We start from the raw sequence: 16,673 nt of genomic DNA, 5'->3' as shown, positions 1-16,673 counted from the left end.
GCTAGCGGAACCCGCTTCGCGGGTCCCGCGTCGCCTGAGGGCACTCTGTGACAGCGCGACTCTTTGAACTGTGTATTTGGGTACTGGGACCTGCAGGGCTGCGAGCGTGTTGTGGGCGCAGGACTCAAAGTCCCAGGAGCGCCCACAACTCCCAATCATCAGCAGCTGGGACGCTCTCCCTGCAGGCTCCTCCCCTGGCTGGTCAAACGCGGTATTTAACCGCCTTCTCACTGCTATCACCGGATTCCTGCATTTACCTGCTTTTGCTGTTGCCGGCTGAAACGCTGAGACCTCGCTGTGCTGAGACCTCGCTGTGTTTCTGCGAGTCTACCTTCGCTTTCAACCACCACTGCTAGCGGAACCCGCTTCGCGGGTCCCGCGTCGCCTGAGGGCACTCTGTGACAGCGCGACTCTTTGAACTGTGTATTTGGGTACTGGGACCTGCAGGGCTGCGAGCGTGTTGTGGGCGCAGGACTCAAAGTCCCAGGAGCGCCCACAACTCCCAATCATCAGCAGCTGGGACGCTCTCCCTGCAGGCTCCTCCCCTGGCTGGTCAAACGCGGTATTTAACCGCCTTCTCACTGCTATCACCGGATTCCTGCATTTACCTGCTTTTGCTGTTGCCGGCTGAAACGCTGAGACCTCGCTGTGCTGAGACCTCGCTGTGTTTCTGCGAGTCTACCTTCGCTTTCAACCACCACTGCTAGCGAAACCCGCTTCGCGGGTCCCGCGTCGCCTGAGGGCACTCTGTGACAGCGCGACTCTTTGAACTGTGTATTTGGGTACTGGGACCTGCAGGGCTGCGAGCGTGTTGTGGGCGCAGGACTCAAAGTCCCAGGAGCGCCCACAACTCCCAATCATCAGCAGCTGGGACGCTCTCCCTGCAGGCTCCTCCCCTGGCTGGTCAAACGCGGTATTTAACCGCCTTCTCACTGCTATCACCGGATTCCTGCATTTACCTGCTTTTGCTGTTGCCGGCTGAAACGCTGAGACCTCGCTGTGCTGAGACCTCGCTGTGTTTCTGCGAGTCTACCTTCGCTTTCAACCACCACTGCTAGCGGAACCCGCTTCGCGGGTCCCGCGTCGCCTGAGGGCACTCTGTGACAGCGCGACTCTTTGAACTGTGTATTTGGGTACTGGGACCTGCAGGGCTGCGAGCGTGTTGTGGGCGCAGGACTCAAAGTCCCAGGAGCGCCCACAACTCCCAATCATCAGCAGCTGGGACGCTCTCCCTGCAGGCTCCTCCCCTTCCTCTTCAGACGGTATATCTTCAACTATAGAGTCCCGCTGCGCGGGAGCGCGCCGGAGGGCGCCGGGCGAAGCCCGGGCAAAGGGCGGGCCGTCTGTGGCCGTCCGGGGACGATCGAGGACGGGACGGGCCACCCCTCTAACAACATCGCCCGGAAAATAATTGCGACCACCGAGGAGATAAACCATCGAAAATTAGGTAATTCCTTCCCTTCTCTTCAATGTAAGTGGTACATCACCCTCAATCCAGCAAGGGGGTTTCTTGTCTTGAGTTCACATATCTTACTGGTACGACATTCTCCGTGATTTAAAACTACTAAGAAAACTGCAATAGGAAAGACAAATGGGTCTAAAAAAATTACGTTAGCGTACGATATTTATGAAGCGAATGGGAACGGAGGAAGCAGTAAGAAAATCCACAGACAAAGCAATAAAACTTGGTCGAAGTACTTTAACTCCAGCAATTAGCGAATATTTTTCTTCTTTACCATCAAAAAAGAAATTTGATAAAGGAATGTCTAGGACTGAAAATGAATCACCTGGGAGCTTAGGGGATATAACATGTCTATCTGAATCCCCCAATTTGTCTCACAATGTAAGTGACAAGGCGCCCATTAATAAGTCTATCCACTCAATATATAATCAACAATTAAAAGACTGTGACTCTACTGCTCTAAAATCATCAACTCCTATAAAAGGCAATGAGAGTGTATACAAATCAGAGGTCCTAAGTTTACTTAATCATAAGCCAGAACAAAATAGTTTGATCTCTAAAATAATCACTATAAAGGACAACGTGACTCTACAAAAATTAGAGGATTCAAGCATATTCCAACAAAAAGTAGAAGAATATAGCTCTGAAAAAAAGTTTCAAAAAACAGATACAAAAAAAACATCAATACAAGAACAAGATTCCTTTTTGGACCCTTTTCTAACTGAAAATAATAATCTGGATAAATCTTCAATGCCTCTATCTAAGGCTCTTTTCTCATTACAAGAAATATTAGAATCGGTTCTCTCCTTTTTGGGAAACATCCTCGAAAACTCAGACCAAACTCTTGACGTCCAAATTGGTATTTTGAAGTTTCTAGTAGAAGAGAAAAGGAAAAAGGAGTCCTCAAAAATAATAGAAAATCAATTAAAGGATACCACTAAACGAAATGAAAATGATCAAAAGCAAAGCATTTGTCACTCTTCTACTCAGACATCAGAGGGAGATCTTATAGAAACCTATAAAAAGAAAAAAACGGAACCCTTCAATGAATCTGCACTCTATTCCCTAAAAAAACTTTTTAGAGAAAAATTGCAAAAAAAGCCAAAGCAATTTCCGATCTTTAACAAACACGGAAAAAAGGATATGTACGACAAAGATCTAACAAATGAAGATGAAGATTTTTGCACAAAAACTAAGTTAGAACCTTTAATAGGGGATATAACTGCAAATAAACCTAAGGAAGTTGAGCAAAGAGGAAAAAATAAAAAAAGGAAAAAACCTTTCAGAAGGATCCCCAAAAAGAAAACCCGCAAACTAAAATTCCAAAAAATCAATACATCACAGGAGAAAAACGACGAGAAAAGTACGCCACAAACGAGTAAAAAAGGAGAATTCCTCAAAGAAATAAACATAGATACAAAGTCAGTATTGAATCCAAGGGTGGAAGAATATTTCCCAACTAGGATAGAAATAAAGACAGAACATAAAAATATTGAAGTTAATAGAAGTAATGAGAAGGAAAATAAATGCGGCGTTGAGATACAGTCAAATGCCCTTCAATTTGAAGAACTTTTCCCCACCGATAATACTCCACTCAATAGAGGCAGGATACTCAACCTCTTGCAAAACATAAAGTCTCTTCAATTATTGACTAGCGGTGAAATAGATCTAGTAACTTTTCCCAAAAGAGGTCATAATAAAATCGTAATGGTCTCTTTTTGGTCTCCCGTAATACCCGGGATCATACTTCAAGAAAAGGAAATAATACACAGATTTGGATATGATGTAATCCAGAAGGTTGAACCTAAAGGAAATAAAAACTATAAAAATGCAAATAACAACATGCAATCAATTTCTAAAACATATTCAAACAATGGCTCTAGATCTCCCCTGATACCTGAAGACACAGGGTCTAGCTATTTTAGAGATATGCGACAAGAAGAAGAGATCCTGAAAATTCGTGTGAAAAAAGGGGAAAGGGAAGTGTGGTACTTGGAACCGAAGGAAAATAAAGCTACTGAAGTTGATACTGTGAAATCATGGAACTGGTTACCAGGGACGCTGAACTACAATAAAAGTTCTAGCCAATGGAAGTATCCAGTTTAACCAAGGTCTAAAGTTTATATCGTGGAACATTGCAGGGAGAACAACAAATAAAATGAAGGAAGTCCTTAGCAACCATCCAGACATTCTTACCCTGCAAGAAACTTGGGCAACAGATCCTTTCTCACAAAAAGGCTACTATGTTTATAACATATCTGCAAAAGCCAGTAACCGGGGCCATGCCAAAGGAGGTTTGGCTATCTTAATAAGAGAGGACTACATATGGGAACAAGAGATAGTAGAGACCGATAGTGACAATCTGCAATGTATTAAGCTACTTCTAAAAACCTATAACATGACTCAACAAAGAGAAATGTTGCTCTTTAATATATACGCCCCCCCTGGAAAAAAGTATGACACCTTATATGAAGAAACGCTGGAAACCATCATGCAAATAATAGAAGTCCACTTGTTTCCATCTTACATAATTATGGGTGACTTCAACGGGAAAATTTCAAATCCCGAAATAAAAAAGTGGGGAAGAATTTTTGAAGAGGAAAGCCTGGAATCATCTACTCCCCAATTCCCCAAAGACATTCGATCCAATAAAAGGGGGAAAATATTGCTATCAGTGTTATTTAACATAAATGGAGTAATCCTGAATGGGAATATTGAAGGGGATATCCCGGCAACATATACAAGACAGGGAAACGGGAGACCTTCGATAATAGATTATATTATCTGTGGCAAGGATCTATTTGAAACCATGTTGCATCTTCACTCCAACTTTACATCAGACAGTGATCACGCCATGATGCAACTATGTACCAACTGGTCGGCTCAATCTGTAGAAGAAAGACCGATGATCCTTGATAGAAATAAAACTCTGGTAAACAGCGATCAGAGACGTATCTTTTGGAATCCATCCTCTATGAAAAAAATAACAACACTGGTTGAGCATAACCACCTCTTAAAGAAACTGTATTCAGAAGACCCTATAGTAAACTTTGAGTATATGCTCACCGAACTTAAAGAGGCTTTTACAAAAATTAATCCTCAAGGAATTATTGGTAATAAAATGAAGAACAATACAAATAAAATCTGGAACACAATGAAAAAGAAAAAACTAAACAAATTGATACGAGCTCAATATCTACACTCTTCTCCTACCAAAAGGAAAGAAATAAATAAATTGAAAAATCAATTGAGAAGAGAAAAGATAAGTAAGAAAAAAAAAATTCAAGATCGTAACTGGGTTGATCTACAAATCGCTGCAAAAGAACCAAACCAGAGAACATACTGGTCATTAATAGCTAAAATCACAGGAACAAAAAAGAAACTACTAGCAGTACCGGTTCCTCCGAAAGAGTGGGAAATTTATCTGACTGATCTCTTACTGTAGTTAGGCAGACAGCAAACTTCATCCACATTTGGAATGTTAATTCCTTCAAAAAGGGAACTCACATAACAGGCTTTAGTACTGATCAGATTCTATTTGTCACATCCAGTAATCTGCTTAGATGTACTCATGATAGATCTGCTAAAAATATCTGTGAGGTCTTCAGATTTGATGACACTTCTTATTATGTCACTTCCTGGGAGGTAATGGGTTGTGATGCAACTTACTGTTATGTTATGTGCAGTGTCACGCACCATGATGTGACTTGCATATTGTCTTACTTGGATAGTCCACACACTTCTTTTTTAGGACTAGGGCCCTGGATGTAAAAGAATTACCCTTGCACGGAAATGTCATGCATGTATGATATGTATGTAAAGCAAGTTATGTGTGTGTGTGTGTCAAGTGCATGTGTGCATAGTGGATTTTTAGTAGCAAGAATTTCACATCGAGGAATTGTTTAGAAAATTGTATAAGTATATTGTTCTATATTCCTCTGTACATTCAATATCTGTCCACATAGTTGCCCAAAAGGGAAGACAAGAATGAAAACACATTAAACCAGTGCATTAGGAACATCATGCAGTATAAGTATTGAACATTTTCTCCATGTTGCAGCTCATATTCATAAAATCAACGTGTGTCAATCGAAAATTAATAATAAAATTGAACGAGGAAGGAGAGCTCAGATTATGTAGTTATCACATAGTGAATAAAGATAGAAAAATATTACACATAACAATTATATATGTGTCTAAAACATGACACCAATGCTAGCAATTATTGTAGGATTGTGAGGTAAAAATAAAATTATTCAGAAAAAAACAGCAGCCACAAGATCGCATTATTCAAGTGGCCCTGACGATAGGCAAATAGTGGGTGTTTTTGCAATTCATTGGCAAACTGCTCTAATAATGCAGAGGTAAATATGTGCAATATATAATTAACCATAGGTCAGTCTGTGACAATACATACATTGATGCTGAAGACTTGATTTTCAGAGATCAACAAATGTGCAGCACTGCTTATTTTCACTTAGATAGAGTGACCCATTATAAAGATGAGGTATAATGAGACGGGGCATGTCAAGGCAAGACTGCTCAATTTCTCACTCGTTTATTTCAATTCGACGTTCTTCCAGATTTGTAGGTGACACAGGTAAGTGCTTACCTTCGAACTGGGATTTTTCCATTTATGTTTGTTAGAAATGCCAACTTCATCCAGCTAAAACACAGTAAAAACAAAACCAGAAATAAATTAAAGCATTTTCTACATACCTAGCTATTCAAATTAGATTAGGACCTCTGGTTTTATAATATAGATGTTTACACATTTCTGTCTGTATGTATCTAGATTTCTTTTTTGCAAATTGTGTCTACAGTTATCCATATTTATTGTTTTTTGTAAAATGTAAAAAGTTTGTGTTTGTAAATATCGCAGTTTCAGTACAAACACATGCGCATCATCAGTTGTTTAAATCTTCATTCAGACACGTCTTCCCCTATTATAGCTCCCCTGTCAGTCTGCACAACCACTAGTCATTAAGAAGAGCATTGAGAATTACTGATAAGAGGACCGAATTTCTATTTTTTCCATTTTTAATAATAAATACACTCAGAGGAATTGATGATCTTCTGCCTGTGTTTATTTGCAAACATCAGTACAAACGGAAAGCTGGGAGCCTTACACTGCCTGGGGACATCTTAAAAAAGGTTGCTATTAATTAGGTATAGTTATTAATACATTTAAAAAGTTGAATTGAATGAATGAATGAAAGACATTCTAGAGCGCATGGCTACCCGCAGGCATCCCAGCGCTAATGCAGACCCACTTTGAATTTGAAGGAGTTTAAGGAAACAAAAAGGTTTTTAGAATCTTGCGGAGGATAGGTAGTTTGGTTCACAGCAAATCCAGAGGGATAACTGGATCCACAGTGTTGCAGCATTAAATGCGAAGTGGCGTCCTCAGCTTCATGCTTTCCTTATTTTAGGAACTGCTGCTAACTGCTTGTTTTCAGATCTTAGTGACCTGATGGGGTGATAAGGCTGAATGATAGATCTAATAATGGATGGCCGTTGCCTAATAAGGCCTTGTGAGTAAAACACATCGCCTTAAATTAGAATCTTTCTTGGATCGGTAGCCAATGGAGCACGTTAAGCGCAGGTTTGGCTGAAGTGCGTTTTGCAGAATCGGTGAATAGACGTGCAGCGCAATTTGGCACAATCTGCAACTTTTTGATAGTAGAAAGTGGGGCTCCTAGGTATAGAGCATTAGCGTAGTCCGGGCGGGACAGAATTAGTGCCTGTACCAGCACTCTTCTGGCAGAAAACGGAAGCAAGGGGAGGATCTTTCTAAGCATTCTTAAGATTCCATAACTGCAGGCTGCCACCTTGCGTGCTCTTGCTCCTTGAAATCCAGATTGTGATCCACCTACACACCGAGACTCTTGATTTGAGCTTTGGGCGAGGGGGGAGGGCCAAGACAATTATGCTAGAAGGAATCTATTGTCCGTGTTAATGTTGAACCTTGAAAGAAAAGAAAGTGATGACCTGCAGATAGAAGTATTGATATTTTTTTCGTCAATGTATCCATGGAGTGCTTGTTTTAAATAATACTGTTGTATACTGTGGGTGATGGTGACATGAAACTGGTCCTTCTTACATATAGAGAGGGAAGATGCAATACTATGCTAAAGTCGACACGTTCTAATCCTCACATTATTATTGGTCTCCAACGACCTGATGTTCATTTGACAACTTCACTTATGTGTGTTGGTGTATTTTTATGGCGGGAAATAGTTTTTCAAAGTAAACTTTAATATCTAACCAAGGAGTTCTACATTGACCACCAGTGACTATGATAAGCTGCTTCTTTTGCTCCCAATGAAGATTTGTTTCAATTGAGGTCTGTGACTGCCAACATCAGCAGTCAGGCTCTTTCTTTATTTAACTGCTTTCATCTCCTTTTTTATAGGTAAGCCCCCATTAATGTTGTCTATGGTCATGCTAACAGTCTGTGACAATTTCGGCTCTTCTTTTCTTACAATGGCTTTAATTTAATTTATCTTGTGGTTTTGGTGGCCAATAACTTTAGGTAGCTGGCGTACATCTACTTCACAGAAGTTTTTTGCATCTCAAATATTTACATTTTATGGCGCCCATGTGGTCAGGTGACTCATTGATAGCACTGCCTACTTTCTGTATATTTGTTTCATCTCTCCAGTTGTTAAGCCAAAGCTCATTTAGACCTTTTTCACTTTATTGATGACACCATAAAGTTGAAGATGGCCAGGAGTTAGCTGTAAGTGTGTATTACGCAATAGCTTTTAAATACATTGTTTTTACTATATGTAAAGGATGTATCTTTGGAAGAAGCAAGTGGTGTTCTTTGCCAAAGGAACAGACAAAAGGAAAAATAGGTACTATCTTCACCAATCAAAGTCAAATAATGCAAAACCTAAATTGATATAGATCTGCAACTCAACTGCAATTTAAGCAGTCAGCACTTGAAAATATATAACCCCAAGCGAAATTCAAACTAAGACTTACCCAAAATGGGCAAGATATATGAAGAATATAGTTGAGCAGCTTACCAACGGGACACAGCCTTTACGATGCAGCATTTACCACACAATGCCTTTACCACATGTTGCCTTTACCACACATGCCTTTACAACAAAATGGTAAGTGTGTATACTATGAAGTGAGAGGCAAAAAAGTTTAGAAACTTTTGTGAGGACTTATCAATGTATACATATATGTAGATACATATCGGCAAATCCTCTCTACATTTTCAAAACTAATTTGCCACTCATCAGCTGCTGTGTTGAAAGTTTTGGGGAGATCGGTCAGGCGGGGGTCAAGTATAAGGGGGAGGAGGGGTGTCCCGAAATGCATTTTTCCCTATGGTAATTCCCATAGAGATTTTGAACACGATTGCAGCCGGAACCGCTGAACGGAATTACTTCAAATTTGGCAGAAAGCTAGCTATCGGTGAGGAAAGTGTGCTTGTGTGATTTGGTTTAAATCCGTACAGTAGTTTAAGATATATTAACCAAAAACCAGATTTGCATATCTAAGGAAGCGGACCCTCCACAGATCCCTCTCCACTGAAATTGCGGCTATATGTCCCACAGCAGGGCCCTGATTGGCTGGCCGCAACATAAGAGAAAAGTTGTGGCTGTCATTTTATGTGTTGGGAAACGGTCCCTGGGGCTGAAAAGAAGCATGTAAAACAGATGAAATAGTCAGGGTTGAGGTGCCCTGGCCCTATGGATGTGTTAAAAATGTGGTGAAACGTGTTTAATGGGCAGTAAAAAGCCCCAAAACATTTATTGGGGTCACTCTTCAAATCTGCGGAGCCATAGCGGGGCTCAGAGTGGCCTCCCATGTAAATCCACACACTGCACTGCGAAGTTACACAGGGGGCCAAGCGGAGGAATCGCAGAAAAACCAAACCAAATTGGGCTTCTTCATAGAAAGCATCGAAAGGGGTAAAGAAATACTGGCCTTTAGCAGTGGCATAACAAAAAAGAAAGATGAAAGGAATGCTGTGATTTGTTAACTAGTGCAGCATATGTAAGAGCACATGGTTAGGGGTAGCCATTTTAACTGCTTTACTACTGAAAGACAAGGTTGTCTGCAGGATTTCTGACTGGATATTTTGAATGAAAACAGAGGTGACCAGAGATAGAAATAAAACTGGGAGAACAAAAAATATCTTTTACAGGTATGTTAATTAGGATGTAGTATATTCAAGTATATTTAGATGAAACATTGTGAGTGTATGTAAGAAAGAAAATGTGTATCTTCTAGAGACTATAATTTAAGGGTAAATAGAAGGGAGCGTAGATGAGAACATTAACTAAAAAATACAGTGAGCAGGAAAGGAGAAAGAGAAATTGGTATACTGAAAGTTTGGTAATTTTATTAAGCCAGTGTGACGGAATGTGTTTGAAATTAGATTGGGGTGTTTGCTTACAGTATGTAATTTAATAGTATGTAATTTGCTAACGCTCACATAGCCAGACAGACCCTTACATATCCAGTTACACTTCCACAAAATCACTTATGTACCCACCACTTATATAGCCAGACAGTGACTGCAACACTTAGTCACACAACCATAAATTCATTCACACACCCATTTCGTCACCTATACGTCCAAGTTTGAGTACTAATTCACCCTTAGAGTCTGGGAGGACATGCATAGAATAGAATCTGAACCAGAAGAAGAGTTTGATGAGGACTACTTTAGCACTCTGAACGAGTGAACCCTGATTGTAGTTGACCTTAGAATGAGGGCCCCAAAGTGTGACGGGTTTCAGAAGAAGGGAGAGGAGGGAAGAAATAAGTGGGTATCGTCTCCAGAGGAGAGAGGGGGTTCCCCAGAGAGAAACCTATTTATTGGATATGGTGAAGGAAGTACTGTCTCTTCTCAAGTCTAGTCCCCTGAAGATTTTAAGGACAAATGGGCTGAGTGGGGCCTGAGGCCACAGCTGGGACAGCTGGGTGCACAGGGGAGAAAACGTGCGATTAAGAAAACCTTGGAGTAGAAGAGGATTATGCCAGCTGGAGTGTTAAAGAGGTGCACTTGAAGGTAAAATAGCTGTTAGAATCTTTCTGAAAAGGTGTGAGCACCACTATTGTGTCCATCGCAGACAAAAGAGTTCATATAGTCAGAGACTTGCTGAATGACTTTAAGGAGGGGTTTGATACAGTCAGGTTATTTCCGGCATAAGAAGTAGCTACAGAGTGGTACAGAGGATATCTTAGGAGGTTTGTAGAGATGCCTTTGCAGTCATATTCATGGTGATGGGATGGACAACATGTTAGCTCTAGAGAAGGGTAAGAGGTTGGGGTGTTCCACTATGAAGGAGGCCCTTGTCAGTAAGTATGAATTAACACCAGAGGAGTGCAGGTTGAAATTCAGTGTTAGTCAGAAACTGTGTGACTACTACTGGGAGGATTCTGTAGGGTAGTTTTCAAATGTTTGATAAACGTGCTGTTTATTTTTTAGAAGGTTTTTCTAACAATTTTATGCTTTTTCTATTTTTTAGAACCAACTGGAGGAACCTTTTCTTCAGACACTTATTGAAGTTATTTTAGCTTGTTTATCTGGTACAGTTCAATGGCATCCCCATAATCTCTTTTGAATGTAGTAGATGGATACTGTAATGCGTATGTATTTTTTCAGATCTACTTCTTTGCAGTTTTTCAAACCGTCTACTTGTAGGCAACATTTCTTTCACTATGCAACTTCCATGTTAGAAAACATGTACATCTTTATAGTACACATTGTGTTTACGATATAAAGTAGCTTTCTTCACCTTATTTACATCCACTAGCTCCTACCAGATTTTGCTGTTTTTCGTGGGCACACCATTCAATATAATAACAAGTGGTCCTTCTAAATTTTTCTCTACACCCACAGTTTCAATATAGTATTTCATATCTAAAGGAAAATACACAACTGTACCTTTAAGCCCTTTCAGAAGTGCTTCTCTCAGAAAGTAATGTAAGTGATTCCATGGATATTCTGCACAACTAAGGGTTAGAAACCAAGTTAGTGTTCCTAAATTTCACAGCATGTTCTTAAGCTCAACATGAGGCTGAGACCACTACTCATTCATCCCAATATTTGGAGAGGTTAGGTAAATAGACAGCAGCACTGCAGGTGCATGGGTGGGGTCCTACTCTATCAATCTAATCCTGACAAACAATACAAATATTACTACACTCCCATTTATACACAGGAGCATGTCTACACCTTCCTTGTACCTCATTTCTTCTTGTACATTTCTAGGAATCATCTCTTCTTTCCTTATGGTGCTACTTCTTGTAAAAGTTCACGTTTTAGTGTGTTTATGCATTTGGAAATAGTTAAATAAGTTATGTTATGTTTGTCAATTGTTTGGTTAAATTGTATTGTAATATGTTAAAAAATTTACTTGTAAAGGTATGAATATAGTTATTATTAAGGTAATGTGAGGGTCGCAAACACACCCATATAGGTGCTCATGCATGTACTCAAATACCTATACAGTCATTCACACAGGTACAGTAGTAGTTTATATGGAGCCACATAAGACATTTTTACAGCAGCAATCATGTGGCATTTCACACAGAGAGTAATCATCTTACTCAGATATTCACAGCTTTCTGGTATTCTGATGACCTCAGCTGATTAATACTCTCTCAAGGGTGCTCTAGAGGTGGAATATTCTGCTGTTCCTAGTTTCTTGTGCATCATTCAGTTATAAACCCTTTCATGAATTGTTTTTAAGTACTTCCAATTGGAACGTGTCCCTTGTGAATACTTATTGGGAGTGCTGCTGGGTAACTGTATGCAGCACATATTACACTGGACATATTATCCTGTTACCTTCTTTCCCCAAGAAGGTATAGTAAAGTGCTTCCAAACATCACTTTCTTTTGTGCTGTTATAGAGATACATGTGCATGTGTTTGACGTGATTGTGTAGAAACCTATAATTGTAAATAGTTAATAATAGTTAAATAAGTTGTGTTAAGCTTATTTGTTTGTTTGTTGCGAGTGCAATCCACAGTGTTCCTTAATTGCATTGTGTACAGATTTGGGGGTTTCTTCTACAATCTTTATGATTGTTTTTCCTCCCACTGTTCGGTGGTGTGTGCTTAAAAAGTGTTGTTTACAGTGTATGAGTAAATATGCTGGAAACATAAAAAAAGGAAAAATAAATGCTTATTTATATTAATATATATCATTACAGTACAAGCAGTGTCTAGTTATTTCTTAAGAATTCCCCACTTTTGGCAGAGATCTCCGCACACCTAAATGTGCTTACACCTGTCAGGATTTCCTTTGTGAATTGCTGGTGCAAATTAGGTACATTCAGTCGTAAATATATGTTTATAACCAAATGTATCTTTGTGAATAGGGTCCACTATTTTCCTTAGTCATGTGATATACTATGTGACTCTAACTGTGAAAATTGAATGGAGACACAATTCTAAAAAAAAAGCAGGCTACTTTCAGCAGGACTAAAATGTTGCTGTCTTCCTAGGTCAAGAATGACATTGTTCTAATTTAGTAAACTTGCAATTGAATTACATCAAAGAAAATGTTTTCTTCTGCCTGGGATTATGGCTGTTAATACAATGATTTCCAGAGTTAAAAAGGTATGATGAAATGTGTTTTCCTAGTAATGACTTAATCAAATGTCTATGTCAATAAGTATAAAGCATTACAGAGAAACGGAAATAACATCAACCTAAGAACCAAGCCAGTCAAATTAGTTTTTAATCAAAATGTTGCGGAGGGTAATTGAACAATTGTAGTAGGAAATACAGTCATACTATACAGTGCAGCTTTATAAGGCAGCATACGCTTCATAAGAAAACAACGAGAAACCACTTCTGAATTAATAACGCTTTAGAAAAGCCAAATCTAGAAAGTTTTATACAATGTTCTTAAACTGTGTTATCCTTGTACTATATAAATTAGTATCAAAGACTGGAAGAGGGTGAGGACACAGTTTTCCTGGCCATGGAAGCATGGCAGCCAGGGTGCTTGAAGATGCTAGGGCTCACTAGCCATGAGACGATGCAGTGGTGGCTATCAGTGGCAGGGCGCTACCAGACAGTGAAAGGTGAACATAGTGAAGAGGACTCAGGTGCAGGGAAGAGGAAGAACCCCTCTTCTCTTTCACAGAGCAGGCACAAAAGTAGTGCCCCATCTTGGTATCCCTCTATTTCCCTGGGCAAACACTACCTGGTGGCCCTCTGTAGATCTCTGGGGAGGTCATTTTGCCTTCTGTGCACAAGTAGTGACACTCTGCCGAAGCAGTTCACATTGGCCCAAGTTCAGGCCTGTAAGACAAGGAAGTGACCTACAAGCATCTAAAAGGCACTTGCTGCAAAACAAAACAAAATACAAACCATGCCATTGCAGAGAAACAGGAGGACATCTGAACTTACTGTTTCTTAAGACATGTCATGGGGCTGACATTATTTGCCCGAAAGTTATGAATGACAGACATCAGACCTTCTCCCCATTGCTGAAAAAAAGAAAAAAAGAAATTAGATTTCAAATTTTTAGGGGAGAATGCAAAGTCCTTCGAAGATTTTTATTCCTACCTTTTCTCTTAACCTTAAAGTACCTCCATTGTCTCTCAGTACAATACTCTTGCCTGAACAGAACCCCGGCAGACACAGAGTTATTCCAAGATGCACAAAGCTCCTTATTTGCAGTTATTTAATTCTTCAATAACCAGGACTATTTTGGTTGTATCTCGAAATGAGGGCACTAATGTTCATAGTGCAGCCAAACAGCTGGTTGGCAGCCAAGGAAAACCTGCCTAGTACTGAATTATTGCTCCTTATTTATAACTCCTGTCTACATAATTTATTCTTTCTATTGCTGTTGAAAACGAAATGAAAAAATGTAACTACAACCAAAAACTTTAACATTTCCAATTGTGTTTCCAGGTCTGATTGTGCCACTTTTAAAATGGAGTGAGGAGTGAAGAAAACCCAGATTAGGATTTCTTTAAAAACTAAAAAATCATTTAATCTAACGACTGACATATTAACATGTTTTTCAATGCCAATTGAACAGTCCCTTGCCTGGCCCCTTATTCTAGGACATAATCTGCACCTTTGCACCAATACCGCCGAACAAGTGTTGCATGATTATGTGTTACAATATCTTGTACAAAATATCATGGGGACAAGATATCATGGACTTAATCTTAATATCACTCATAAAACATTTCAATATTCAACAATATGATAATAAATGTTCCTTAAGCCAGACACAAAGCAACAGTTCAGATTTATGAAAAACATCTTTCTAAGTTACTTATGAAACCCCCAAGCTAATAGCTGAGAAACAACTCTTTTTTAACATTCCCCAGAAAAATTTACCAAATTCCTAACTTCTTGGGAAAAAAAATCTGATTGCTTTTTATCGTTGATACGACCAAGGCCTCAGAAAAACATACCTGTAAATGTGATCTTCCACCTACCACATAAAGCAGCTTGCAACTAAACTCATCAGCAGTACTTCAATAACAGCATATACAGGAATGCCTTTTTAGCGCTTTTTAACGCATGGTGCACTATTATTGATTGTCACATTAAAATGCCCTAAAGTTGTTAAAAGTCCATCACCTAACACCTCTAATCAAGAAACTGAAACAAGACCCTGAAGAAATCACTTAATAACACCCAGACACCACTTTTCTCTAGCAAGTTAAAACAATCAGAAATTGTGCCTCAATCCTATTGCCTGATTACATCACAGAAGAACATGTATTGACTATTACTAACCCAGTGTCCAACAAAGATACACAATTAAACTAGCCACAATGAAGTTTGTACATGATACGCACATGATTTCTCATGGAAGATTGATCAGTAGCCTTTATCAACATATTGGCTTTCAAGTGAGATATTGGGGTTTTCCATCTTTCCTCAGAAAAAAGGCAACAGGTTTTAACCGCTACCGCGTTTTCCCGCTGTGCGCTGGAATTTCAAAAATGCGCGGTTTGTGACAAAGCCAGCTCGTCATCCGCGTAGCGCAGCTAACGCCCATGACGAGCTGGCTTTGTCACCCGCATCGAAGGGGTTAATACCAGAGAGCACCAGCTTGAAACCTGCAATGTCAATGCTCCTCATGGACCCACATTGACTACTATTAGCTTCAGTCTTAATTTAGAGCCAATGTGAATGGAACAGTCAGCAGCAACTAATTGTACCTTTGTACATCATCCTACTCATTTTGTTGCAACTGAAACATATAATTTCAAAAGTTTAAAAACGTTATGACGTTCTTAACATAGTTCTACTTTGAAAATGTGAACATTGCCCCTTTTTTAAATGCGTTCTGCACTTAACTGCGAGATTCATCTCCAAATTATCATAATCCCCAGTCTCAAAGAACATCGCTGGCTCAGAAAATGAACCAGAAACCAAAACAGCGATGGACGGAACACTTGCAAACAATTCTCCTTATGTCTCTTCGACAGAGAAAAAAACCTCTGTTGTTTCAAAGCTACCAAGTGCATAAGGAAAGAGCTCAAAAAGCCAATGGGGTAAATTGCTATTGACAGGTCGGCTACCAGAGGTTCTCTTCTTCATGCTTGACTAGCCAGGTTCATGTGGCCTGCAAAGCTCCCTGTGTGGTCTTCTTATTCTTGAATTCCACTTTGATGTGGCAACACCAGTCTCTATCTACACAGAGTGTCCATTGCCCCTGTGAGACTACATGCCACATTTAAGGAATCAACAGATTTTGTTTTTGATTTTTGGAGTCTGCACAAATGACATTTAGACTTTTGGTCAGCGGTGACATGCTAAACTACTCCAACCTGACTGTATTTTGTACATCAAACTTCCTGATTCTCTCCCTTCCATGGACATATCATGAAAATGGCATGCTTTATGTGTATTAGTTTAACCTTAGTATTCAACTTCTGCAAAACATAATAGTCCCATAAGTAGTGCAATCTAATTAATAGTTTCTGATCACATTAATTAATTAATTAATTAATTAGTCAGCGGTTTCCTGTTTCTTACTATTATTGCTAGGTCAGTGCCCTCCCACAGTACTCCAAATTATTTGTTTTCAAAAAGTTCTAACTATTGTTTTACCCTTACATTATTAGCAATTTACTACCAGTTACAGTTCCACCCATAAGGTTTGTATATGAGTCAGACACTGGCATTCCTCCTCTGCATGAAATACTATTCTAGCAAACAACATGATAAGTGTTATGATGAACTTGAAT

The 16,673-nt window shown here is 39.5% G+C and overlaps 1 protein-coding gene across 2 annotated transcripts in view; it reads right to left on the bottom strand.

Annotated features, from left to right (window-relative positions):
* Positions 1 to 16,673, bottom strand: part of PLCB4 (phospholipase C beta 4) — a 1,076,851-nt gene that overhangs the window by 395,705 nt on the left and 664,473 nt on the right. For both annotated transcript variants that reach the window (XM_078649526.1, XM_078649527.1), the window contains exons 9-10: positions 13,861 to 13,940; positions 6,075 to 6,128 (exon numbers count right to left, since the gene is read on the bottom strand). In XM_078649526.1, coding sequence (XP_078505652.1) covers positions 6,075 to 6,128; positions 13,861 to 13,940 — 134 coding nt within the window. The remainder of the gene's footprint in view (positions 1 to 6,074; positions 6,129 to 13,860; positions 13,941 to 16,673) is intronic.

Source organism: Lissotriton helveticus, chromosome 6 (genome assembly GCF_964261635.1).
Source record: "Lissotriton helveticus chromosome 6, aLisHel1.1, whole genome shotgun sequence".
NCBI classification, from domain to species: domain Eukaryota; kingdom Metazoa; phylum Chordata; class Amphibia; order Caudata; family Salamandridae; genus Lissotriton; species Lissotriton helveticus.
This window is presented reverse-complemented; position numbering and strand designations above follow the sequence as displayed.